Source organism: Osmerus eperlanus, chromosome 11, assembly GCF_963692335.1.
Source record: "Osmerus eperlanus chromosome 11, fOsmEpe2.1, whole genome shotgun sequence".
NCBI lineage: Eukaryota > Metazoa > Chordata > Actinopteri > Osmeriformes > Osmeridae > Osmerus > Osmerus eperlanus.
In genome coordinates this window covers 12499268-12521918 of record NC_085028.1, presented here as the reverse complement: position 1 = coordinate 12521918, position 22651 = coordinate 12499268, and the positions used below count along the sequence as shown (strand labels likewise).

General features: G+C 40.7%; 1 protein-coding gene across 1 annotated transcript; it reads right to left on the bottom strand.

Annotated features, from left to right (window-relative positions):
* Positions 1 to 13421: 13421 nt before the first annotated feature.
* Positions 13422 to 22495, bottom strand: cog6 (component of oligomeric golgi complex 6). The gene is made up of 19 exons (XM_062473309.1): positions 22303 to 22495; positions 21869 to 22012; positions 21578 to 21649; positions 21427 to 21485; positions 20482 to 20593; positions 20255 to 20337; positions 20022 to 20092; positions 19661 to 19754; positions 19357 to 19485; positions 18840 to 18931; positions 18422 to 18486; positions 18249 to 18340; positions 18002 to 18119; positions 17039 to 17170; positions 16722 to 16889; positions 16152 to 16259; positions 15644 to 15697; positions 15397 to 15476; positions 13422 to 14205 (listed from the first exon to the last, which is right to left on the bottom strand). Exons 1-19 carry the CDS (start codon positions 22420 to 22422, stop codon positions 14058 to 14060), a joined length of 1941 nt encoding a protein of 646 aa, XP_062329293.1. The 5' UTR covers positions 22423 to 22495; the 3' UTR covers positions 13422 to 14057.
* Between the last annotated feature and the right edge of the window lie 156 nt (positions 22496 to 22651).

Here is a 22651-nt window from a genome sequence, read left to right as displayed (position 1 = left end):
TAACCATAACTGATCAATCTCGTAGAGATGGTTTATCCAGATCCCCTGGTACCAGACCAGATTCCCTGGCTCCAAGGCAGTGGAGATCTTGTTGAGTTTACAGTATGTGGCTTGACGCTTTGATGTTGTAGTAGTATATAGTTAACTGTCCTATACTGGGTCTAAACTCAAATAGTGCTGTGACTAATTAGACTGTGTCCTCTTCAGCCAAGATTATAAATCCTGAAGGATTATAATCCTTCATTTGTTTTCATAGATGGACCCATTCTCAATTTATGATAAATGTCAAATGGACAAGCTGGTCATATATGTCCTTTGTGCAACGTTTAGCCAAGCTTTCACTCCCGTTCCTGATTTTGTCTCACTATTGTTGACTGGTGAGTAGGAGATGACACTGACATCTGTTAACTATGGGAGATGATGACACTTACGTTCCTCTCTGAAAGACTTAACCCAGTGGGACAAATCTCAGCCTTCAATACTTGATGAGAACCATGGTGTTCTATATCGTGTAGCTTGTACATTTGCATTGTATGTTTTACCTTGGTATTTGTATGTAAAAAACTGTTATTATCGAACGGGATGGATTTAATTGTCAAATCATATCTGGGACCTCAGTCATAATTATGCATTGCTGATCATTATTCATAGATATGGTTTGTATTCTGGGCTGTTGCTCATGAACTTGGTTGGCTTAAAGATTTGAAGGACATTCATTTTAGACTGTTGTCTGGTTGAAATGTCTGAGTAATAGCATGTATATTGAATTTAAACTCCCACTTTAACATCTTTATGTTCACTTTATGATTTTCAACTAAAACCACACAGATGTTAATAATAATATTGAAAAAAGTTATTATTTAAACTTTTTATGAGGCTCCATTCAAAGGCCTTTACAACACCTTCCGTGAGGCTTTGTAACCAGATTGCATTGTATGTTGTCCAAAATTATATATTGCGCCAGTCAAGATATACAACTTAAACCATAGGCATAGAAAACTGTAATCAGTTCAAAGAATTGTAAATGATTGCTTTGCAAATTATTCTACTGTATCTATGCATTGTTCCCCTTGAGTATATGTTGGTATTGTTATATTTCTATTGCCTTTGAACTGATGACCGAGAGTTTTATTGTATCATAGCTGTGATAAATTAAGCTAAATGTCTGGTCAGAAGTCTGTTTCAGACAGCTATACTGTATGATAAAACATGATGTATATCGTGAATAGTTGATAGAATGATTGACATGCGAAGCTTTTTGTAAACTGACATGTTATTCTTGTATTTAGCAGCAGTTTGTAGGAAAATATAAAATATTGAAGAAAAAAAGTATAAACCTGCTGATTAAAATGAATTTTGGACCAATGTAGAATAATATTGCACTTTTATTTTAACTTTTTTATAACTACAGCTCCTTCTGAAAGTAAGCTTTTCAAAGTCAAACAAACTTTACATTGTTGTTTACAAACATTACATTGCTTAACATATGTACATGAATACATTTAAATTGTGCTATGTGATTTGCAGTCAATACAAATATACAAATTGTTCATCTTTAATGTATTAAATCATAATTAGATCTACTTGTGTAATGAGATTGAATTCCTTGGAAGGGTGATAAGAATAAGATTCACATACAGGTTAAACTAACCTACGCCAGTTATCAGTGCAGGTTTTGCATGTACTGGCTGTAGATGCTTCCTGGTCTTCAAAGGTACAAAGACCCACAGACAGCTGAGAGTTCATCCACTCAACTCCTACATTCTCTCTCTTTGTTTTAGACTCAATCTGCTCCAGAATTAATCTCTGCTTCAGACTCTCCCTGCTCCATTGCTCACCATTCCCTACAGTATTTCTGCACTGTTTCCCCTGAGGTTAAGAGAAATATAGACCCTAGTGGTTCAGACAGGAATGCTATAAAGTTGTAAAGCCAAATGTTTTGGATGAATAAAAAAAAGGAACATTTGAAATAATCAGACTCAAACACTCACACAGTCAATCACATACTTAAAAATATTCTCAGAAAGAATTCCTTTCCTACCCCTGAGTTATTAATAATACTGCTATTTATAACAGAGCTACAGAGAGTGCTGTGTAAAGGGTTGCAGTATATCATGTTCTTAATTCGAGTGGCAAACGTAGCATGAGGTCCTGGTTAGGGACATGAGGATAAGTCTTCTATTAATGGCCGTCACACCAAACCATGAGCTAAAAGCTGCATCCAAATGCACTCAAACGGGGATCCTCAGATAAACAACCTGCTCAAAATTACATATAGAGATCGAGAAAACAAACGAGAGACGGTGAAAAAAGAGAAATATATATTCACCTCTTGTGTTGGTGTGGACCCACCAGCCCAGCTTCTAGGTGGGATTGGTGTCCTGGGCTGACTCCTGTGCTGTGCACTGACAAGGCCTTCTTGCTTTCCTTCTCCCTATGTATGACACTTTAATTTACATTTAGTCATTTAGCAGACACTTTTATCCAAAGCGGCTAACAAGAAAGAGCAAAAGGTGCATAGGTCAATGGTCAAAAACAATGTGGGGTAGCCAAAACATGAAGCATTCATTGTGAAAAGCAAATAAGAGCCAATGGGTAGAACCAGAAGAGCATGTAGTTAAAGTTACAATTAAACAACATTTACATTTTACATTTAGTCGACGCTCTTATCCAGAGCGACTTACAGTAAGTACAGGGACATTCCCCCCGAGGCAAGTAGGGTGAAGTGCCTTGCCCAAGGACACAACGTCATTTGGCACGGCTGGGAATCAAACTGGCAACCTTCAGATTACTAGTCCGACTCCCTCACCACTCAGCCACCTGACTCAACATGATCCTTGAAAGTTCCCAGAGTGTACCTGGAGGAAAGCAAGCAACAATAATATAATTCACAGTGAGTACAAGTAGTTAAATCAGTTACAATTAATCAACAAGTTCAACAAGTCCCCGGGTAAGTTGTCACATGAACTCATACTTGATGCAGCCATTCTACTGACAGTATCTCCAACACATTTTCATAGAACTTTCATGAATCAGTGACTCCTAAAGCAGTAGTGTACTTTGTTTAAATGTGTGTGAGAATTAATTCATGTTTTCCTCAGAAACCTAGCTGCATCATAGCATCACAACAAAATAGTTTTTTGTATTAATACGATTTTTTTTTTACTATTATTTTGTTATATGGGACAAAGAGTTTTGAATAAAGTTGAGCATGTTGAGCCTTGTAGAAAGAAGGTCCAGAATCTTAACTCTGAATCACTTCTATCAAATAAAGAAATGTTTGTCAAGAAACCTGATGAGCTAAAGAATGTTATGACAAAGCTGTCAGATTATCATTCATCCAAACTGCAACAAAATAAAAAAACAGTCAGAGAGTTGGTATTTTCCCTCAAATCATGAAATATAGTTGTATGCACATTGCAGTAAGCTGAGACTGGCATGCAAGTTGTGTTATTTCCTTTTCAACACCAGTGTGATTGTGAAAGAGTCATACTCATATTCTAAAGCCCAGAAATTGGGTCAACAGTTATGGCTTTCAGTTCTGAGAATAAAAAAGCTACAATCCTTCATTCCAGCTTAGTTTTCTGCTTATGATTCAGATACGGTCACAGAATTCTGCTTTCTAAGGAAGTTAAAAGTCAATCCTCTCCACTTGACATTATCCTATCCATGTAACTTAAATACAATACATTTTGAACTGATCTCATATTGTGAAATCATTTAGTTTTCTGGGACATCTCATAGGACATGAAAGCTTTTGCACTGATTGTATATCTTAGATCTGCATATTACATTGTTATATATACGATGGGTGGTAGTCTGTGTTAGAACTGTTTCATATTCACATATTGGCCTTGTTGCTGCTATCAGCAGTGCACCTAAATCATGAATGGTGAGGCAGGATCAAATTATCCTATTGGTGCATTTAGTCATTCAGGCACTGATGCAGATGTTCACATGTATGTTTGATTCTGCTTCTCTACTATAAATGCATGTTAACAGCTCCACATTTGTTTACCAATTATGCAAAAACACATCGGAAAACGACACGATGTGCAATGTTGTTTGGTACAACTGAAAAACACGCATCCAAAACAAAACAAGGTAGTACACGATTGTGTTACGTGTGCACCTTGGCAGCTAGATTCACTGCTCTAGCTGGCTGTTTGTGTCCTGTCCTTGGTTCCCATCAAAAACTCGGCTAATGTCTTCTAAAGACAGAACCCTAACAAACAAAAACCTTAAGAACACGGTGAGTCATTGTCTGGACAGTCCCTTCTGGCCATTGTAAACAACCACAGACACATTTTAGACACTCATAAGGTATTAGGCAATCTCATGTTACCAGGAATATAGGTACTTAATTTCAAACAGGTTTTATAGAATATATATATGCTTATTGTATAATGTGAGAGCAAATAAGGGCAAATATAGATCATATAGCCAGCAGAAACAGAGCAAGAGAGGACAAGAAGGGAAATGCCTTGTGAAATAAAGCAGAAACTATAGTTTTCATGACAACTAACTCTGTTACAATACGTTTCCCAATGGAACTACTATAAATAAGTAGCGTATTTGGGTTAGGCTATGCAATGTGAGTGTTGTCATGTAGCCTAACCTCACCATTGTTCGCCATCCTCTACATACAAAGACTAAATTGAGTTTAGTCTTTGTATGCTATCCCTTTGGTTTGTCAGGGCCATGGACACTTCCTTGAACACACAAGAGAGGGAGACTATTTTCAGACTTTCTACTACTTTCTTGTTGAAAAGTTGGATATGCTTGCTAAAGCCAATGCCCTTTAAAGTCCCCTAACCATTATGTCCTTAATTGAGTTAGAATGCTAATGCTCCAAATCTGGTCTCAGCCATGTGTGCTTAACCACTCACTTCTCATAGTGGTTCAAGGAGGAGACCATGTCAAGAGGCATGGCTGCTCTATGCTGGCTGCACAGTATGAGGGGACTGGTTGTAATTCCTGGGACAGGTCACAGCATAGTGCCAGGGAATTAGAGAAGCCGACTGCAGGAGGGATTTTAATTTGTGCTGCCATGTGCAAAGGCATGCCCCCCGCCCCACCCCCAGACTGGGTCTGTTCCTGCGATTAGGCAGCCTGGTGTATTCTTAGCAGTGGGGACAAGCAGGACAACATGCACAAAGGAACAGTTTGGATTCATTCAGTTGGACTGTCTTCCCTTCAAGTCATGATGTCAGGAAAAGCAATGTCTTTTTGTAAAACAAGCATGCTATTTAGTGTCACTTACCACAATGCTAATACTAGAATAGTTCTGCGTTGCAATGAATCACTTGGGACTGACTGACCAGGGAGTCATCAAACAGCCTATCATTGTCAGAGAATACGGTACAAAGGTATTAGTTATATGCAACATATTAAATTCATGTCACGTAACAAAACTTTGAAATCTATAATTTTTCAACAAATAATTATCTGGCTTGACAGTTTTTCTCTCTATTTAGAGAATGTGCATAATACACAATACACACAATATAGTAGTTGAGTCGATTCATCTGTATACATTAGTACAGTGCGTTAGTCACATACAATACTGTAAATCTACACAAAATGATTACTTATTTTACTAAGTCCTCCATCTGTGAGCTAAATGTTCATGATGACCTCATAATGAGGAGCCCTGCAGTAATCACCATGATGCTCTGGGTCCCAAGGGGGTGCTGTCTCCTGGCACACTCAATGAGTACTGTCTCATCGCCACGGTGACAGATTCCCATGAAAGGAGATGAGCAGGAGCTCGCTAAAGAGCAACAGTAAATACCTCATTGAAGTAATCCCTCTCTTAAAAACAACCTTTGACACTTGACAATGTGATAGTTTTTCTGACTTGTCTTTCTTGTTAATCATGTTTCATCACGAATCTAGGTCCACCACAAGTCAATCTCAGAATACATGAGCTGTGAATGTTTCTCTGTTTCCAAGGTGAAGGGAGTACCTCCACTCTTGGGGAAGCCTGGATAGGGAATGAGCTGGGTTTCTCTTTAATGAGCTGGGGACAGGATGAAAATGATCACCTTGACTCATACGGGAAGTTGAAGCCAGGCTACTGGGGACTTGTTATATGCACAGCAAAAGGAAAGGTGAAACTTCGAGTGAAAGACTCATTTATAACTATGTATGTATAGCAGTGTGGTAGACAAGGATTTCTGCATAGGTTTGAACACTAGAGACTTTAACATGCATAAAACACCATTGAATATTACAGTGCATTAATGAACTAGAGAGGGTACAATTTCTGGGGAAATTGTAGGGTGTGCTTGCTTGCTTGCGTCAGTTGCACAGGGGTCCGTTTTTTAATGACATTTTTACAACTGATATTTGGTATATTTTATATAAAAATGCATAGGGCCTACTTATAATTTATAAAGATTACATAGATTTAAAAGCATCTTTTTTGATGCTCAGAACTGCTCTTTTTCAGAGCAAATTGGGAGCCTATCAATTCGACGTGTGAGCATATTCTTTTGTTTTCTGATTGATTATTTACAACTCAAAATACGAGTGAAGTGTAGAATGAAATATGATGTCTTCTCATTTCCCCTGCAAGAGGCAGCCTCATAGCTGAATCAACGAATACATTTGGCAGACCGGTGTAAAAATTGACCTAATCTCTATGACTTAACGTCCTTTTAAGTTTTCCCTTCTCGTGATATTGCAGGCATGTAGCCTACTCATATTGCATTCATTCATGAATAAAGAACCCCCTTTGAAGATTATTCTACGACGTTACCGGCAGTAGAAGATGGAATCGCGATTCAAACAGTACCATCTGCTAACTGAAAATATGCCCCCAAAAACGTAAATAAGCTTGACATTTATTTAGTGAAAAATCGCTCATTCATAAAAAAGCTCACTGGTAGCGATCATTGTCAGTAACAACGCAAAATGCGATATAGCCCTGTGTGGAGAAGCTGCCCCGGTAAATTCTACTACAGTACAGTACTAGACTACTGCTGTGTTCGTCTTCGTAGCGATTGCGTTGGTTGAATTCGATTTAACGTTCCGTTGTACGGTTTAGGCTGAAATTAATTATTAATTTTTATTAAATATTTTCTTGAACAGATTGACAAAGTTTAGGCTGTGGCAATGAAGTTCAGGTTAGTACAGTAGTCAGATAGTTTCACCTATTGAAAGACTTGATTTAAGTAAGGGGAGTGCCGAACATGTTCTGTCGCCGTTTGACTTCCTAAACAGCTGTGTAGATGTTTTTGTAGTGTGTCTCGCGTAGGCTACAGCATTGCAGTGAGCGACACTGGTTTGAAACCACAGGTAATGATAATGTCACCAACAAATCGTTTACTTGTAATGTAATGCCATAATAAATCCTACAACGAAAATGTATTTGTGAGGAATAACGATTGAAAACAGATGCATCATAGACCACTGTAGTATGTGTTGCCCAGGCAACAGAGGCTAATGTCATGATGCTAATGCTTCAGTGAAATAGTAGACTACCGTTTCCGAAAGTAGATGTGGGCCTACTTCCTTAATAATATCAGCTAATATTGTACATTACATTTCACAATTGTGTTTCACATCACAAAGTAAAATGAGTAAATAGTTATCACCCTGGCCTCTTTACCTGTGGCGTTTCTGCAGCTGCCTTGCAGTAAAGCTATAGTTAGCCTAGCTATCCCCCAAGTTAACAGATGGGAAACGACTATTCTGCTACAGGTAGTCACGCGTGTTTTCGTGACGTAGTGACGTTAGTAACGTCAGTGACTGTGGCTAGCAAATTAGCCACCGTTAGCTTCACTTTTCGCCACAAAAACTTAACTTGAGCCTAAACCATGCAACGGAACGTAAATCCCAATAGAAGCAACTCAATCGCTACCAAGACGAAACTTTTGACACCTAGATTGTCTATGTAGGCCAAATATTGACTGAGTTTTAGGGGGGCGAAAATAAACAATAATAAATATATATGTGAGAGAACAAAGGTTGTGCTGTCGCCGAAGGCTTGAGCACACCCAATTATACATTACATTTCATTGCACATGATTCTGAGAAAAAATGAATTTCGAATGGAACATTGCTATCAATGTCATTTTTGACTTCATGTTAATGGATTGCAGTTTGTTAACCCACTACTGAGTTCATTGTTCCTGTTGATTGCCTTCCCATGTGCGTAATCAAAGATTTGTATGTACATGTACAGTAAGTGTTATCAGTGCTCACCACCTGCCGCATTCTGCTACAATGTGCTCAGTCCCTATCCGGGAGCCTCTCCAGCTCCATCTATCATCCCTGGCTGAAGAAGGAGACAATACAGTCTGCTGGGCAACCTGTGCTCCATCACCCAGCCAGACCTGCGCTCCATCACCCAGCCAGACCTGCGCTCCCTCATCCAGCCAGACCTGAGCTCCTTCACCCAGCCAGACCTGCGCTCCCTCATCCAGCCAGACCCTGAGAAACACATAGGATTGCAGCTGTCGTAACCAGGAACTCAAAGCAGCACCCTATTATACACATATTTTCAGACCAAATATTCAAAAAAAAAAATGATATCCAGACAAAAAGATTTAGGGTTTGTTGAAAGTGTGGACTGTAATATTATGACTGGGGCCACAATGCTTCTATGATCCATAATGGAATTTGTACAGTATGTGTTTTGTATGAAACTATCAATAAAATAATGCACGACTTTCATAACTTGTGACACAACATACTTACCCAGAAAGCGTGAGAATGTGTGGTCCACTGTTTCATATTCTGCATTATGAAATGTGGATGAAAGTATCTGGTATCATTCTCAGCCAGTTTTCACAGCTGACGCCCACAGTCCTAGTGTGATAAGGCATCCCTCCCTCACTTACGCTCTCTCCCAGGAGAGTTCTCAATTGCACTGTAAGTATCTGCTTGTCTGGTGCCTGTCCATTTATTTGACTGTCTATCTATCTGCTTGTCTCACAATAACTGAGTCCAGGTCCCCACCCTGTCTTGTCTTTCTGCAGCAAACAATCTCAGTATCTATAAATCTGGTATTGTATATACAGTACAGTATATCCAGTGTTTACCATAGTAACTACACAAATACGATACTACAATTGCTGAAGCAGTCACATTGGCCCCATTGGCCCAATTAACAACCTCAGTCTGAAAATAAGCGACCCTCTAAAACACTTTATTTCTTGGTTTCAAATTTCTCGTTATCATAGGACAAAATGTTACTATGACATTTTTAAAAATATGTACTTCTCAGTAACATAGAGGAACATTTTGCCACAGGTGCTATGATTGCAATGTTGTAGTAAGCTCTGAAAAGTGGCCCAATTATCTTCTCTCTATCTAGAGGAAAGACGGATGCCGAGGCAAACAGGTCTAGCTGGTACTTAGGGAGTCAGAGTGACTGTGGCATGGCATGTCTGGACAGGACCTTCTTATGCTGGTATCTCTTGGGGGTGCTGCCTGGAGGGTGTGATCCATAGTCCTCTCCTTGGAGATATTTTGCCCCTTGGGGCTACAGCATAGGACCTGGAAGAGCTGGCTATTCCTATCCAGCCAGCGACAATCTGAATCAGGAGGTTAAAGGAGCTGGAAGCAACAAATACTCTTGAGTGAAGTCAATAGGGTTTTCTATTTTCAGATTTTATCAGATTTATTTAGGCTCGACAAAAATAAAATATATAAATTATTATTATGCCAAGTAATTAAAAAAGCTGATACAAAATGTAAATCTAACTATGTAAATATATCTCGTAACGGAAGGTTTTGTCCAACCATAATTTTTCATTCTTGAATCTCAAATCTTGATAAATTTGTGCAATTGTAGACTTGTCTCTCCATCAGCCGACAATCACATCCAACAATATAACCAAGGCATGACTACAGAGGAGGTCATGGCCTTATTGAATTGAATGGCAAGATATGAACAAAAGTACAAGTTATGGTGTCAGAAGTACCTCTTTGAACTCTTTGAAGTATTTTTGCAGTCACTAAAACACTAGAATTGTTTGCTTTTTCTTTTCTAAATCTCTTCTGAAAGTGTGGAATTTACTTGATTATATGAGAAGGATAGCCCTTATTCTCTTCTCAGTGAAAGCAGAGCCGGACCAGTACTGGTGCGCTGCCTCTGGCATGTTGGGACAGCTGCTCCGAGAATCTGCTCTCTCCACAGGTTGGATGATTCATTTTCTGAGTCAACACCCAGAATTTGAGCTTGAAAACCACCAGGGCTGTGACTCACTGAGAGAACAGTGTGAATTTGAGTCGTTTATTGGCTTCAAGGTAAAAGGCAAGAGGGCTAAAAGTACTTCAGTAAAGAAGAGTATGGCTGTCTAATGCCATCTGCATTCACAGTAATGACGGAGCTTTCTTCTGGACAGCTGGATGTGTCTAAACACATTCCCTGCCAATACTTCCATTCCGGTGCATGTGTGCTCTGTCTTTATAGCAGTTTATGCAATCATATGCAGTCCTTATAGCGGGATGCCAAAACCTGTTCCTGGAGCACTACAGTCCAGTAGGTTTTCCCTCTAATTCCAAACCATTTAACCAATATCTCTATAAGTAGCTATGATAACGCTGTAAGAAAAGCTCTGTAGTTCTGTATATCTAGCTGACTGACACACACTCCAGCTACTATCCGTTCATACTGGTTTATTTCAGTCAATCAAAGAAATTCTGTGTCGCTTTCCAACCTAAGTACCTATTTTACAGAAACCACACTATCCTCCCATTTAGCCGAGCCCTAAAATAAACTTTAAAGAATCCTCCCAAAACATGCATTTCTCCCGTTATTAGAAGACGTTCCCTTCTTTATTTTCGGCATAGTTTCCTGTCATTGGATGAGACTCAGTCCTACTGAGTGCATGTGTTTGGATTTGTGAGCGTGTGCACAGCATAGGGTGTCACTTTGCAGGCCTATTTCACGTGGTCCTAAAGGTCAGGAGCCATTAGGGTAAAGGTGAGATGTGTCTGTTGTGCAGCGTAACTGAGTAACTGGGGTGCTGTCCAGCAACCTCAAGTGGCGCTACTGCTAAAACCGCTTTTTTCTCTCACAGCTGCATCTATCCAGGGCCCCTCCACACACACACACCATTTATAATTATGAAAGTAGGCAAGGATGCTACTACTGCTTCTCATGCCCACTCTCACACAGGAACATGTCAACAGTAGATTGCATCACACCCTCTCTCGTGCTCCGGTGCCAAAACAGAGCCGTGTGTGTGGCAGCAGCTCGTGCTCACATTGTGTTTATGTATTGGCCTTGAGCAGAGGAGGACACATGGAACTAGAGCTACCAGGTGTGGGGTAAACCACATGGGTCTGTACAACGCAGACCACAAACCATCAAAACAGACACATGACACTAGAAAGCTCCTTTTCATATTAGCAGCAAAGTGATTATTCACTAAGGAAGTGGCCGTTTGGCATATGAGGTCTGAAGCAGTAACCAAGGAAAGGGTATGTGAGTAATAAGAGACAGCATGTTGAATTACTCATCCCTGAATTAGTCATGATGGTGTTATGACATGTTCTCTCATCTGTTAGTGTGAATGTGAATCTGTCGGTCTCACAGGTTTGTCTATATTCTTCTTGGTGGTGGTGGCAAACAAGATCATCGGGAAACTGGACCATTTATGGGGAACGGAGCCAGCAGGGTATTTTCATGGAAATATTTCCCCAGCTCTTGATTAGCAAACTATTCAAGGGTAACTGAAATTAAAGTCTAGGTGCTGTAGAACAATCAATAGCATATTCATTGGTTTTCAGAAGACCCATCTTCTATCTGTTCGCAATGACTAATACTGGACAATGATACTAACAAGGCAGGTACTATTTTGAAAAAGATTCTGGATTCTTTAAGGATGATTCCTTAAAGAAAACAACAATGATGATATTGTCAATCATGATACTCATTGCATCCTGACGACAACAACTAGAGTGCGACTATTTTGAAGTTATAGAAATCCTTGTTGCGTATGTTCCAGCTGTTCCATCTGTACAAAGTGTCCACATTAGCTAAGTAAACACATTCTGCAGGGTCGAGAAGAAAAGCTTGCACAATAGGCATCCCAACCACACACAATACTGTACAAGCATTCTGGGGCACCGTCAGGGGGTCCAGTCTATTCCAACAGTTCAAGGCCAAATCTGTTCCATCACAGGCTAATCTGCTGCCAGAAAGAGCCCGTTCTTATTATTCAGTACTACTCAAACCACTATGCCAGATCAAACACTGGTCTACAGCTCAGTGCATCCATAACTCTCCAAAAATACGGTACATCTGATTAGTCAGGCATTCCCAGTAAAACATCAATACATTGTATTATAAAGTATACTATAGAAGCAGCAAATCACATGCTTGATAACAACTGTCCTGCATGAGTTTCTTTCTATGCAGACATCAAATTTCACATGGTATTGTACCAGCATGGGACCATGAAAGGCCCTCGTTCACAAGCCATTAGGGGCCTGAGTCCATAATAGTGTTTAAAATCACCTGTTCCTGGTGACAGTGGGGCTAGAATTCTAGTGTAATTAACAAACTTTTATTTTCTGCATGTTAGTATGCTCCAAAATAGACTACTAGATTGTAATTCAATGGTATTTTAAATGACACCCAAAAATGTGGACATTAATTCACTTTTAAGGCCAATGTAATCACTCAAACTAGGTTACAACTAAGTAGTGTGAAAATACCCTCTTACAGGCCAAAACTCGACTAAACTGCCGCCCACACCAATCACAAGCCTGAGACACCTATCCTATGAAGCACATAACTGGAAAGTTTTGACAGTTTCCATTTGTCTCTCATCTGCTCATTCATTAAACCACGTGACAAGGGCAAGAAAGCAATCACATGCTCTGAACTTGTGAAGTTCAGTATATGTGGGTGGGTCGAATGTGAGGCAAAACATGCAAACAAAGTCCTAAACTCTGTAATAAGGGCTCAATATCATTGGAATACACTAAACTGACCAACATTCTCATCTGTTTAGTGGTAAAAGGAACCATTTATTTGCCAAAATCCAACCTACGTAATATGATAACAGTGAGGGATCTATGTTTTTGGTATTGGTTATGAGCCTGGTCTATTTAAAGGGCTTCAGAGGCTCAATTTTGAGCTATTTATTCTGCTATTTCAGTCCATTTCCATGACCATGATACTTGAGAAAGATACAGTGAACACAGAATCACTCTGGTCAGTTCTGTCATGAATGAGTTTGTGGGAATAAAGAAAGACGGATAAGGAGATAAAGAACCAAATAGTGGATCAGGTGTGACAAAGCTTGAACAAATTACTATTACTTACAACAGCTTTATGTATGAGCTAGAAATTAGAGAAATACTTCCAATACTAAAAGATCTCTGAGGTCACAATGACATTAAATTTTTTTCAACAGACTGCTGCATTTACCGTATGAAAACAAATGAGTTTTGGATACATCTTTATATTTTTATTCTGAAAGCAATTGAGAGTTCATGAGGAAGTGACCACAAACTGTGATTAAATATATTAAGACTTCATATCGGAAGGTTTGCCGACTTGGTTATTTCAACAAGGGGGCCATACAACAAAGGACAAAAAAGAGAAAGTGGGACAAATGAGTATCTGTGGGACACCGCCTGCGGCACTGACAAGGTCTCTGGATCACATCTCTGTGCTGGTGGGAATCTCCATTCATGTTGAGAGAGAAAATAAATATTTTATTTCAAAGTGCGTGCTGTTCTCTCCCTCCTGAGTCTCACAACCTTTCATGGATTGACATAGAAAGAAGACGACCAAACATTTGATGTACAAATAACTGTACATGCACACAGACATGCACAAACCTCTAAATAATGCTGTTTGATCCCATTTCTGACTGGTCACATAACTGAGGGTACGGTAAAATAAAAATTACCAACATCAAAAGAAACCTTCCTAAAACCAATTTGTGTAAAAAATATTAGCGATACAGGTTATCATACATCAATGTCATAAAACGACGCCGGGTGCGAAGGTTCAGGTCTTTCAGACTCAGTCAGGACATTGTTGGCAGTGTGATATTGACAGGAAGGTTGCCAGAGGAGAGACTCTAGGAAAGCAGGGTGGTGACTTGCTGGGGAGAGCGGGGGACCAGGTTCTCTGGCTCCTTGTAGCCATTGGCTGGGTTAGTCACAGCAGCATACACCTCCCCGTATGCCCTGCACACCAGCTCAGAGGACTGGCGGAAGATCTGCTCCCTGCAAACACACATTTGAGTATTAGATTGTTGAAATTTGAGAGAGAATTGTCTTTCAACAGAACTACTCCTAAGCAATTCAGAGAAGGTTAACGTAGTACCTCCATCTATAACTTGGCCCTTACTAGTACTCCCCTGTAAGGCAATGGGCACTATGCCAAAACGTGGTGCAACTGAATTTTTTAAGATGAAAATGAGCTGGTATTTTCATCTGAACTTACGGCTTGGTGTGTAGACTAACTCTGTAATAAGGTTATTTATGAGTGGTCAACACTGCCACCTAGAGAAAAAGTTCCAACATGTTCCAGCATCTTATTTTAGCCTCAGCATGAACGACAGTGGTCTACCCTGGAGCACATCTGTCATTTAATGCAGGGTTGTGTCTACAATGATTCTACAATACACAAACCCAATCAATCATTAACATTAAAGTTTGATATGATTTTATTCCCTATTCTCACACCAACTGACATCAGAGGTACGTGTCTGTAGACAATAAACAAACCTTGTTACATTTTTCCACATTAAATGGCTGGAACACAGGTTCTCCTAAGGCTGCTAGCACCCAGAGGAAGAGCATGTGCTTAGAGTTTCTTTGTGTTCTGTCAGGGTGTCTGTTTGTGGGGGTGGGGTGGGAGGCAGGGAGGGAGGGGGCTTTCAGGGAAAGAGAGAGTGAGAAATGAATCCAGAGCTAATGACAGGGATGCAAACACATGTGAATGGCATCCTGCTAGTAAGTCTGTCCATGTCCATTAATAGAGAACATTAACCTGGGGTACACAGAGTGCTTCAAGCCTGCCTCACTTCCTAGTAGCTGTGACTCACAAACAGCTCTGCATCCCAGTCTCAGCTAAAAGCACAGACCATTTCTGAACAATAACACGAACATACACATCCTCCAAGTGGGAAACACTTTTTGGATGTGATGGTGGTTTCAATTTAGATCCTAAATGACTGCGTATTGTCAAGTGTATTGTTTATATTGTGGCAATGAAAATATTTTATTTAATCTAGATGGACCTATGAATGTATGTCAAGATAATGGCTCCAGTATACCCACATTATTAATTTGACCAAAATACAGCAGCCAGTCATTTTTAACTACATTCTATTAGCCCCAGTTCTTTTCATTAACCTGTCCTACCCATGCAACTCTTAACACTGACAACAGGTACGATTGAGATGAACTGACTTGATGGCGGCGCTGAGCAGGAAGTTGAGTTGCGGCATGACCAGGGTGTCAGGAGAGGACAGGTACCGGTCAAACTGGATCTACTCAAAAAGGGAGGTAGAAAGGTAAAGAAAGACGTTAAACAATGTGTCCTGAAAATAGTACTAAAGAATTTGAACAGGCAAATCCCTAATGAATTCAAATGCTTCCTTGTAAACCATTTGACCAGAACAGAAAGGAGTGATGAGGTGGGTATTATGAGGCTTACCATCGCTGCTTTCAGAGAAGAGACATCCATGCTGGGCAGGTTGGCAAGTGGACCCTGGATGGTGACAGAGAGAAATACAATGTCAGACCAATAATGATGCTGTGCAGAGACAGTCAGAGAGAAAGAGTGTTGCACGTCCCTGTTATTGGACTTTGTTCGTTTATATATCAGAATATTGTAGTTATGATTGTTGCACTGTCTGGTAAAGTACAGTTCCTTGTGGCTCTAACCACTGAAATACTGTAGGAACTTTGCACTTCTGATCCTTGACTATCTACTTTACTTACTACCCATGCTCTATTTGTATGTTGCTTTGTAAAAATGAACACACAATATAATTATCAAAACTAAAGTATTTATTCCTAGAACAGAATTCCAAGATTCTCGTTCTCAACAACAGCCAAAAAACAACTCCATGTGAAAGACTACCTTCCTACTTATCACAAAAACTTGGCAAGAATCTGGAGGCAGAAAAGAAAGCGTGTGTGTACGTGTGTATATGGCTCACCTGTTCTGGCCCATGCAGCTGTACACAACCGTAGATATGGCTGAGTCCAGCCCTGGTAAGAACATAGGACGCCTGCTCGTTGATCAGAGTGTCCAAGTGAGCCTCAATCTGGAACATGTGGATGGAGAGAGGCAAGGGTTAAGATGAGTGGAAGGGTGGAGGGAGACATGGAGGGATAGATGAGGAGTCATAGTGGCAAAAAGGAAGGAAGTCTTGGGGGGAAACTGGTTGTCTGGAAATCTCAATCTTCATTGTGAATTAATACACTTTCGTTTTATTGAGCTCAATGAAAAGCACCAGTTAGGTTAACATTCAAGCTGTTATGGTGCTCGCCATTTACAATTAATGTGAGACTACAGCTTTTTAATTAGCATAAATCATCTAACTAATACAGTGCTGAATTATAGGCCACGCCATATCTCTATGGGCATCTTCTTCAGCCAGAACCAGTGCTGTTGATCGATTCTCCATACCGTTTTATTTGTTTAATGTTGTTTAATGTGTAGGTTATACTGCAGAAGGTTAATACTACTCAAGACACCAGGAGGGGCTGCAGGGCAGGAGCCATACCTGAAACTCCAGCATCTCCAGACGCTTGTCTGTGAACTCAAACAGAGCCAGTGTTGTCTTCATCACATACAGGGAGTTCACCATGTAGGTGGCCATGTCGGCTGTCCCCAGGTTACTGGCTGACACAGTGCACAGTTGCAACAGGGGGTCCAGGATACAAGACAACACCTAGGAGCATCGGGCAAACAGACACACTCTCAAGCAATCCAGGAGAAAACACTCTTATTCTGAAAAACAACTGAGGTTCTTGGCTCTCGAGATTCTTAACATCTAAATGAGTACCACTGGAACATCATCCATGCTTATACTTCATTTACCTGGGCAAAGTCAGCCTGGCGGGCATCTAGGGGCACCACAGAAGAGTCATGGGAGGCAAGCACCTCCCTCAGCAAGGCCAGGGTCTGGGTGAGGGAGGCCGTGGGGCCCAGGTCCACTGGTGGGAGCTCCACCTGCCAGAGAGGAGTGAGACGGTGTCAATACAGAGCTGGAGACACATCCATCCCCTTAACCCAATCCATTACCTTCAGGGCAGTAGGCTCTCATAGCCTGATTACATTGAATAATTCAATTACTCTCGGATTGAACTGCAGGATAAACTTCATGCAACCTGCTAGGATTCATTTGAAACGTTGATGGTTTAAGTACAGCTCCATGCTCCACCTTAATGACGAGGCCTCTGCTCTTCACACATCACAGCCAAGCCCAGCACCTCTGGCCATCTAATAGAGCTTATTATGAGGAGGCTGTGTTCCTGGTATTAGGCTGGACATAATGGTAACACTCTGAGCCCTATTGATTTGATTAGTGTTAACTTGGAGGATGATACTTGTTCCTCCTATTGATCAGATAGCAGGTGTGTTAGTCCATAGGGACATAATCGTGCTGAAGGATATTTGGAGGGCAATCTAAGGAACTGGAGACACTGTTGCTGTTTTCCAGGGCATTCATTGATTACATTGCAGAGGAGGCTGTACAAGCCTTCAGAAACAGTCTTGTTTTGAACATATGAAAACAGCAAAGTAGACAACGTGGCTCATTGGGATGCAATAATAACTGTGTTAATTTTCCTTATAGGTTTTATCTTTATTATTATGTGTTATTCTTACATTAAAGAATGTCAAAAATATTTTGGTTACTTCACGGATCTTGACTTAAATAGTAGGACACATATTTGTATGGAAAGAACCTCTGTCCTTCAGTGTGTCTAAGATAGTGGTTGTGGCCTGTAAATCCCATATAAATTTCCATTGTTATCACTGTCATCATTAATGATCTCCCACCTTGTCCATCAGCCTGCTGGCATGGAGACTTAAGCTGTTGAAAAACATGTTTTTGCTGAGAATGTGCATTTCTTCAATGGTGATGAGCAGAGAGGCCACACCGGTGCCTATGATGGCACTGGAGGGAGACAAACAGAGAGAGACCAACTCAATACAGAATGGCATAGTGCTTCTGAACAAGCTCTTGTAGCCTAAGCATAGCTGAGGTCCTGCCCCTGAGTGCTGGAACCTGATGGTGTGGTGGTACCTGATGGTGTGGTGGTAAAACTTGAGCAGGTTAGACAGCTTGTACAGCAGGACAGCTCCAGGCTCGGCCACGATCACCTGCTCAATTCTCACCTGTGGGACAGATGAACCCAACAAGTTAGCATGGTGGAACTCTGAATGGAGCTATGCACAGCAGCCCTGGAGCCAGCTCACCTTCAGAGGTCTGCAGACTCCCTCAGTGATGTGTCCCACCACCTCCTGCATGTTTTCCTCCAATCCTGTCAATAATAAAACAGGAAAACCTCACCGGCTTAAATGATGCAACTACTTAGCAATTAATAAATACAATATTCATGCAATCAATCAAAGCATTGAAAAACAAGCATATGTGAGCCGTGAAGTATTTGGATCATGAATCAAGCATTCATCTATATTTGAACAAGCAAACTGAGTGTGACAGGTCCAAAATGTCTCCAGAATCTGAAAAAGCAACCATATAGTGTATCATTTAGTCCCAGCGACTGTCATCCTGGTGCTTGCTTAACCTAGCAATAAGGTGCTGGATGTGGCTGCTGAGAGGGAGCAGGGGATGGCATCGATGCTGAGGACAGGGGCAGTCTGGGGTGACTACCTGGCATGGTGACTTGCTTCAGCAGGGCCTCCAGGTGCTCCTGCTCTGAGGCTGTGGCTTGGTGAAGCCAGGCTAGCATGTCCCCAACATACCTGCAAGGGTGACATTACAAAGTAAACAGTAGCTCACCCAAGCGTGTGCCTGCACATGCTTAGACACAAACCTAATTGGCGGATTCATGTGTACAAGAGGATGTATATAGGACATGGAGGATACGGAGAGGTAAGACAGGTCATGTTCTGAGAATCTCTGATGCCTCCAGTGTATGAAAGTGCATGGTACAGCCAGCCAGGCCAGACAAAGTCAGTGGTTAGAGAAAACTCTCATTAGTCCAATGGGAATGCAGGTGAGGGTCAAGAAGCCGGTATATTTATCCACTGGTCACACTGTACCGGCACCAGGCCAATAATTGGGGTTTCTTAGAGCTGTTCACTAGAGCTGTAATTAAGATTGTGCTCTGTAAAGAACAAGAGACAGGCTTGTGGTGGGAGCAGAGCAATGGATTAATGAGTGTTACCTCATGGGGTCATGGGAGTGCATCTCTATAGGTCGTGGTGTTCCCCCCGGCCCACCGCGGGTGAGGGCGTCAATGAACCCTCTTACGACGGCACACCTCCGAGCTGTCCCAAACTCATCCAGCGTATACCTGGCCAGATCACAAAGATGAATCAACACGATACAGTGTGAGGTCGTTTAGAATGGGTCTTTCTGTACTGGAGGCCATAAACAGGCAGATGAACAGATGTACAGTCGCAGACAACACAAAAGGCTTCAGCCTCCAAACACAGGTAATAAAGAACAGGATATTAAAAAGGCCTTACTTATAGAGGACGGGGCGATCTTGCAGGGCCTCCATTGCCTCACTTAACACGGGTGTGATGTCACACATCTCCTGGGTCAGTCCTCGACACTCATCTGGGGAGGATCAGTCAATTAGTGAACTTCTATGACAGTCAGGATTTGTCATTTTTGGTATTTCTTATGACATTATTAACTTTATTAAATACCTAGCTATTATACAATGTATGTTTATATATCACGTGTGATAACTAGGCTGTGTGCCGTCTAGTTACACTGTGATGTAACTCGATGGTTTTTATAAAGCCTTTGTTAACGCAAGGCTGAGCATATTGCAGCCTGTATAGACGGCTATATAACTATGCTGTGTCACAAACGACTCACTCTGGGCCCAGCGGTAAAGCTGCTCATAAGATGTCTCCTGCAGCACCGCCATCTGCTCCATGATCTCTAACCTGCAGAGAGACATACAAATACATGTATATCACACAACAAAATGAAATTCTGATGTTACTATCAATACAAACCTTTCGAGGCTTAGAACCTATTATGATAGTCAAAACAATACATATAGCAGTGAGAAATGTCAATAGAAAATGGTTAACTGTTTCCCTTACCCAGCAGTTTGCTGATTGGTCCTTAAAAGGATCTTCACATCCTCGTGGATGTGCTTCACTCGACTCAGAGCCTTAAAGAATTCCTAAAGAGAGCCACATCAAACATGCATCTTTAAAATAATAACAGTTCTATACAGAGCCAGACTTTATTCAGTATGTTTGATGGGAACAAGGCATCTTATGATACTCATAGTATTTATGGTCAAGGCGGTGAGTAGCTACAATACCTCAGTGACAGGAACATCACGAGCCCCTCGCAGAATGAACATCTCTTCAGCAGACAGTTGGAACTTGGACAGGAAGGCCTGGGCCACTTGGGCCCGCACTTCTAAACGATGACTGACAGAGGGGGAGAGAGTTGAGTGTGTTGGTGCTAAGCTAGGGATCCAGCACGAGGAACTCAATACCATATCTAAAGAGCCATGAATTCAAGATGTCCAGAGAAAACATGTTATCCAACACTAGATGGAAGCAGTGATCCTTTCACCAAGAACATTTCTAACATCCTTGAGCTCATTGGGCATGCGGTACTATATTCTATTGAATATTCTTGCTTGCACATAAACATCTTTCAAACTACCAAAATTGCTGTACCACTAACATTACACGTGGGTGTAGTGGCATATTAGACACTGAATTTTCTATTAGTAACCGCTGTGTTCATTTGTGTAGCTCTATAGTTACCACCACCTCCTTAAGGTTAGTGCTTTCTCATTGGATGCTACTATGTGAAGAGACTTCCTCAACTCATGAATAATTAAACCAGAAACTTTATGACCAGCTTTTCTGGCTTGGCACTATCTCTGAGTCCTGACACACTGCAAACTGTAGGGATGGGCTAATGCCATGTTTAATTTGAGATCATTCATTAATCAAATGCCAGTTTCACACAATATTAAAGAGCATACACAATGCCTTTGTGTAAATTATTGACATTGGTTAGGTGTGTCATCTTATATCAGCTGAAAAGAAATGCAGTTAGCTCTAACTTGAGTGAACTCAGCCAACCAATTTCCCCATAGGGACAAATTAAGTGTACTTTAGAAAGATACTTATTAAACTGTTTAGTTGGTCACTGGTGTTGTCCAAAGTCTATAAAACACCAACAGACATGGGATGAGACACACATAAAAATAAACCTACACGCAAATATACAATGAGGATCCACTCACTTTTCTCCCTGTAATTTGTTGGTTTTCACAATTAGGTCTTGGGTTTGCACCTTGGCAGCCTGTTGTAAGAATTAAAAAGTAATTTTTGAATTAGGCCTAAAAATACTCTAATATATATTTTTGTACTTTTGACATATTTGAGTTGGTCTACCTTTAATCTATTAGTCATCTCTTCACAACATGAGCTCATGGCTTGGACATCTTCATGCACACTTTCTAGTTCCTAAGGAGATAGAAACAAAACATAAATACATCATTGCATGGTGAATCATGCATACATTATACTATTACTAAGCTGCAGTAGATCAATATATTATTTTACATGTAATACAATACTAAGGTTTGTAAGACTTACTAAGCCTTGCTCATCATATTGATAACGGATTAAAGCAAAACTATATTAACGCTACGGACTTGGTCTTAGATTAACTATGCTAGCTACCTCGTTTACATCTTTGAACATTCGTGCAAAGTCTTCGTTAATGGACAAGCTTCGTCTTTCAATGTCACCACGTAGATTTCTCCTTGTCCGCAAACTGTTCTCCGTGAAAAAGACAGACAGTGCTTTCAAAGCTTCCAGCATTTCCTGCAAAACAGATGACAAATGACACAGGTGTCAATATATTCAGAGCTATAGGCTAACACTAGCTAGTTGTTCTAGGTATATCCTTAGGGAGTTTACCAGGACCGACGTAGCTTTCTCTGAAAGTGCTAAACTTGACTTCGATAGCTGACTTTTATGCAGTACAGTTAAGTAGTCTATAGCCAAGACAATCAACGACAGTAGCCCATCAATTGTTGAAGTATCTAGCTTAGCTAGCCTAGCTTGACTTAAGCCATGCATGGGAAGTAGGATAGCTTCTTTATTAACCTCACCTTGTCATTGTCGAGCCTGGTATCCAACATTTTATTAAGTTTCCTAGAAAGTGGGTTGTTGGGTTGTGTAACCACATTACTGTTTTGTGTAATACTGCCAGTATCAGTTGGAATTTCCATTGTCTTTTCACCGTTAACACAATTCTTCCACGTCTACTTGACTACAACTAGGATGTTGTGTGCACCGGTAATAACTGGTACGGATGCAAGAGAAACAAAACAGAAACGAATCTGTTCCGACTTGTATTTCGTAAACATACCATGACACATTTACCTTTTATTCATTTTAAATGTGTATGCGTAATGTTCTTGTATTCGTCACTACACACTGGTTTTGTAAAAGGCAGAC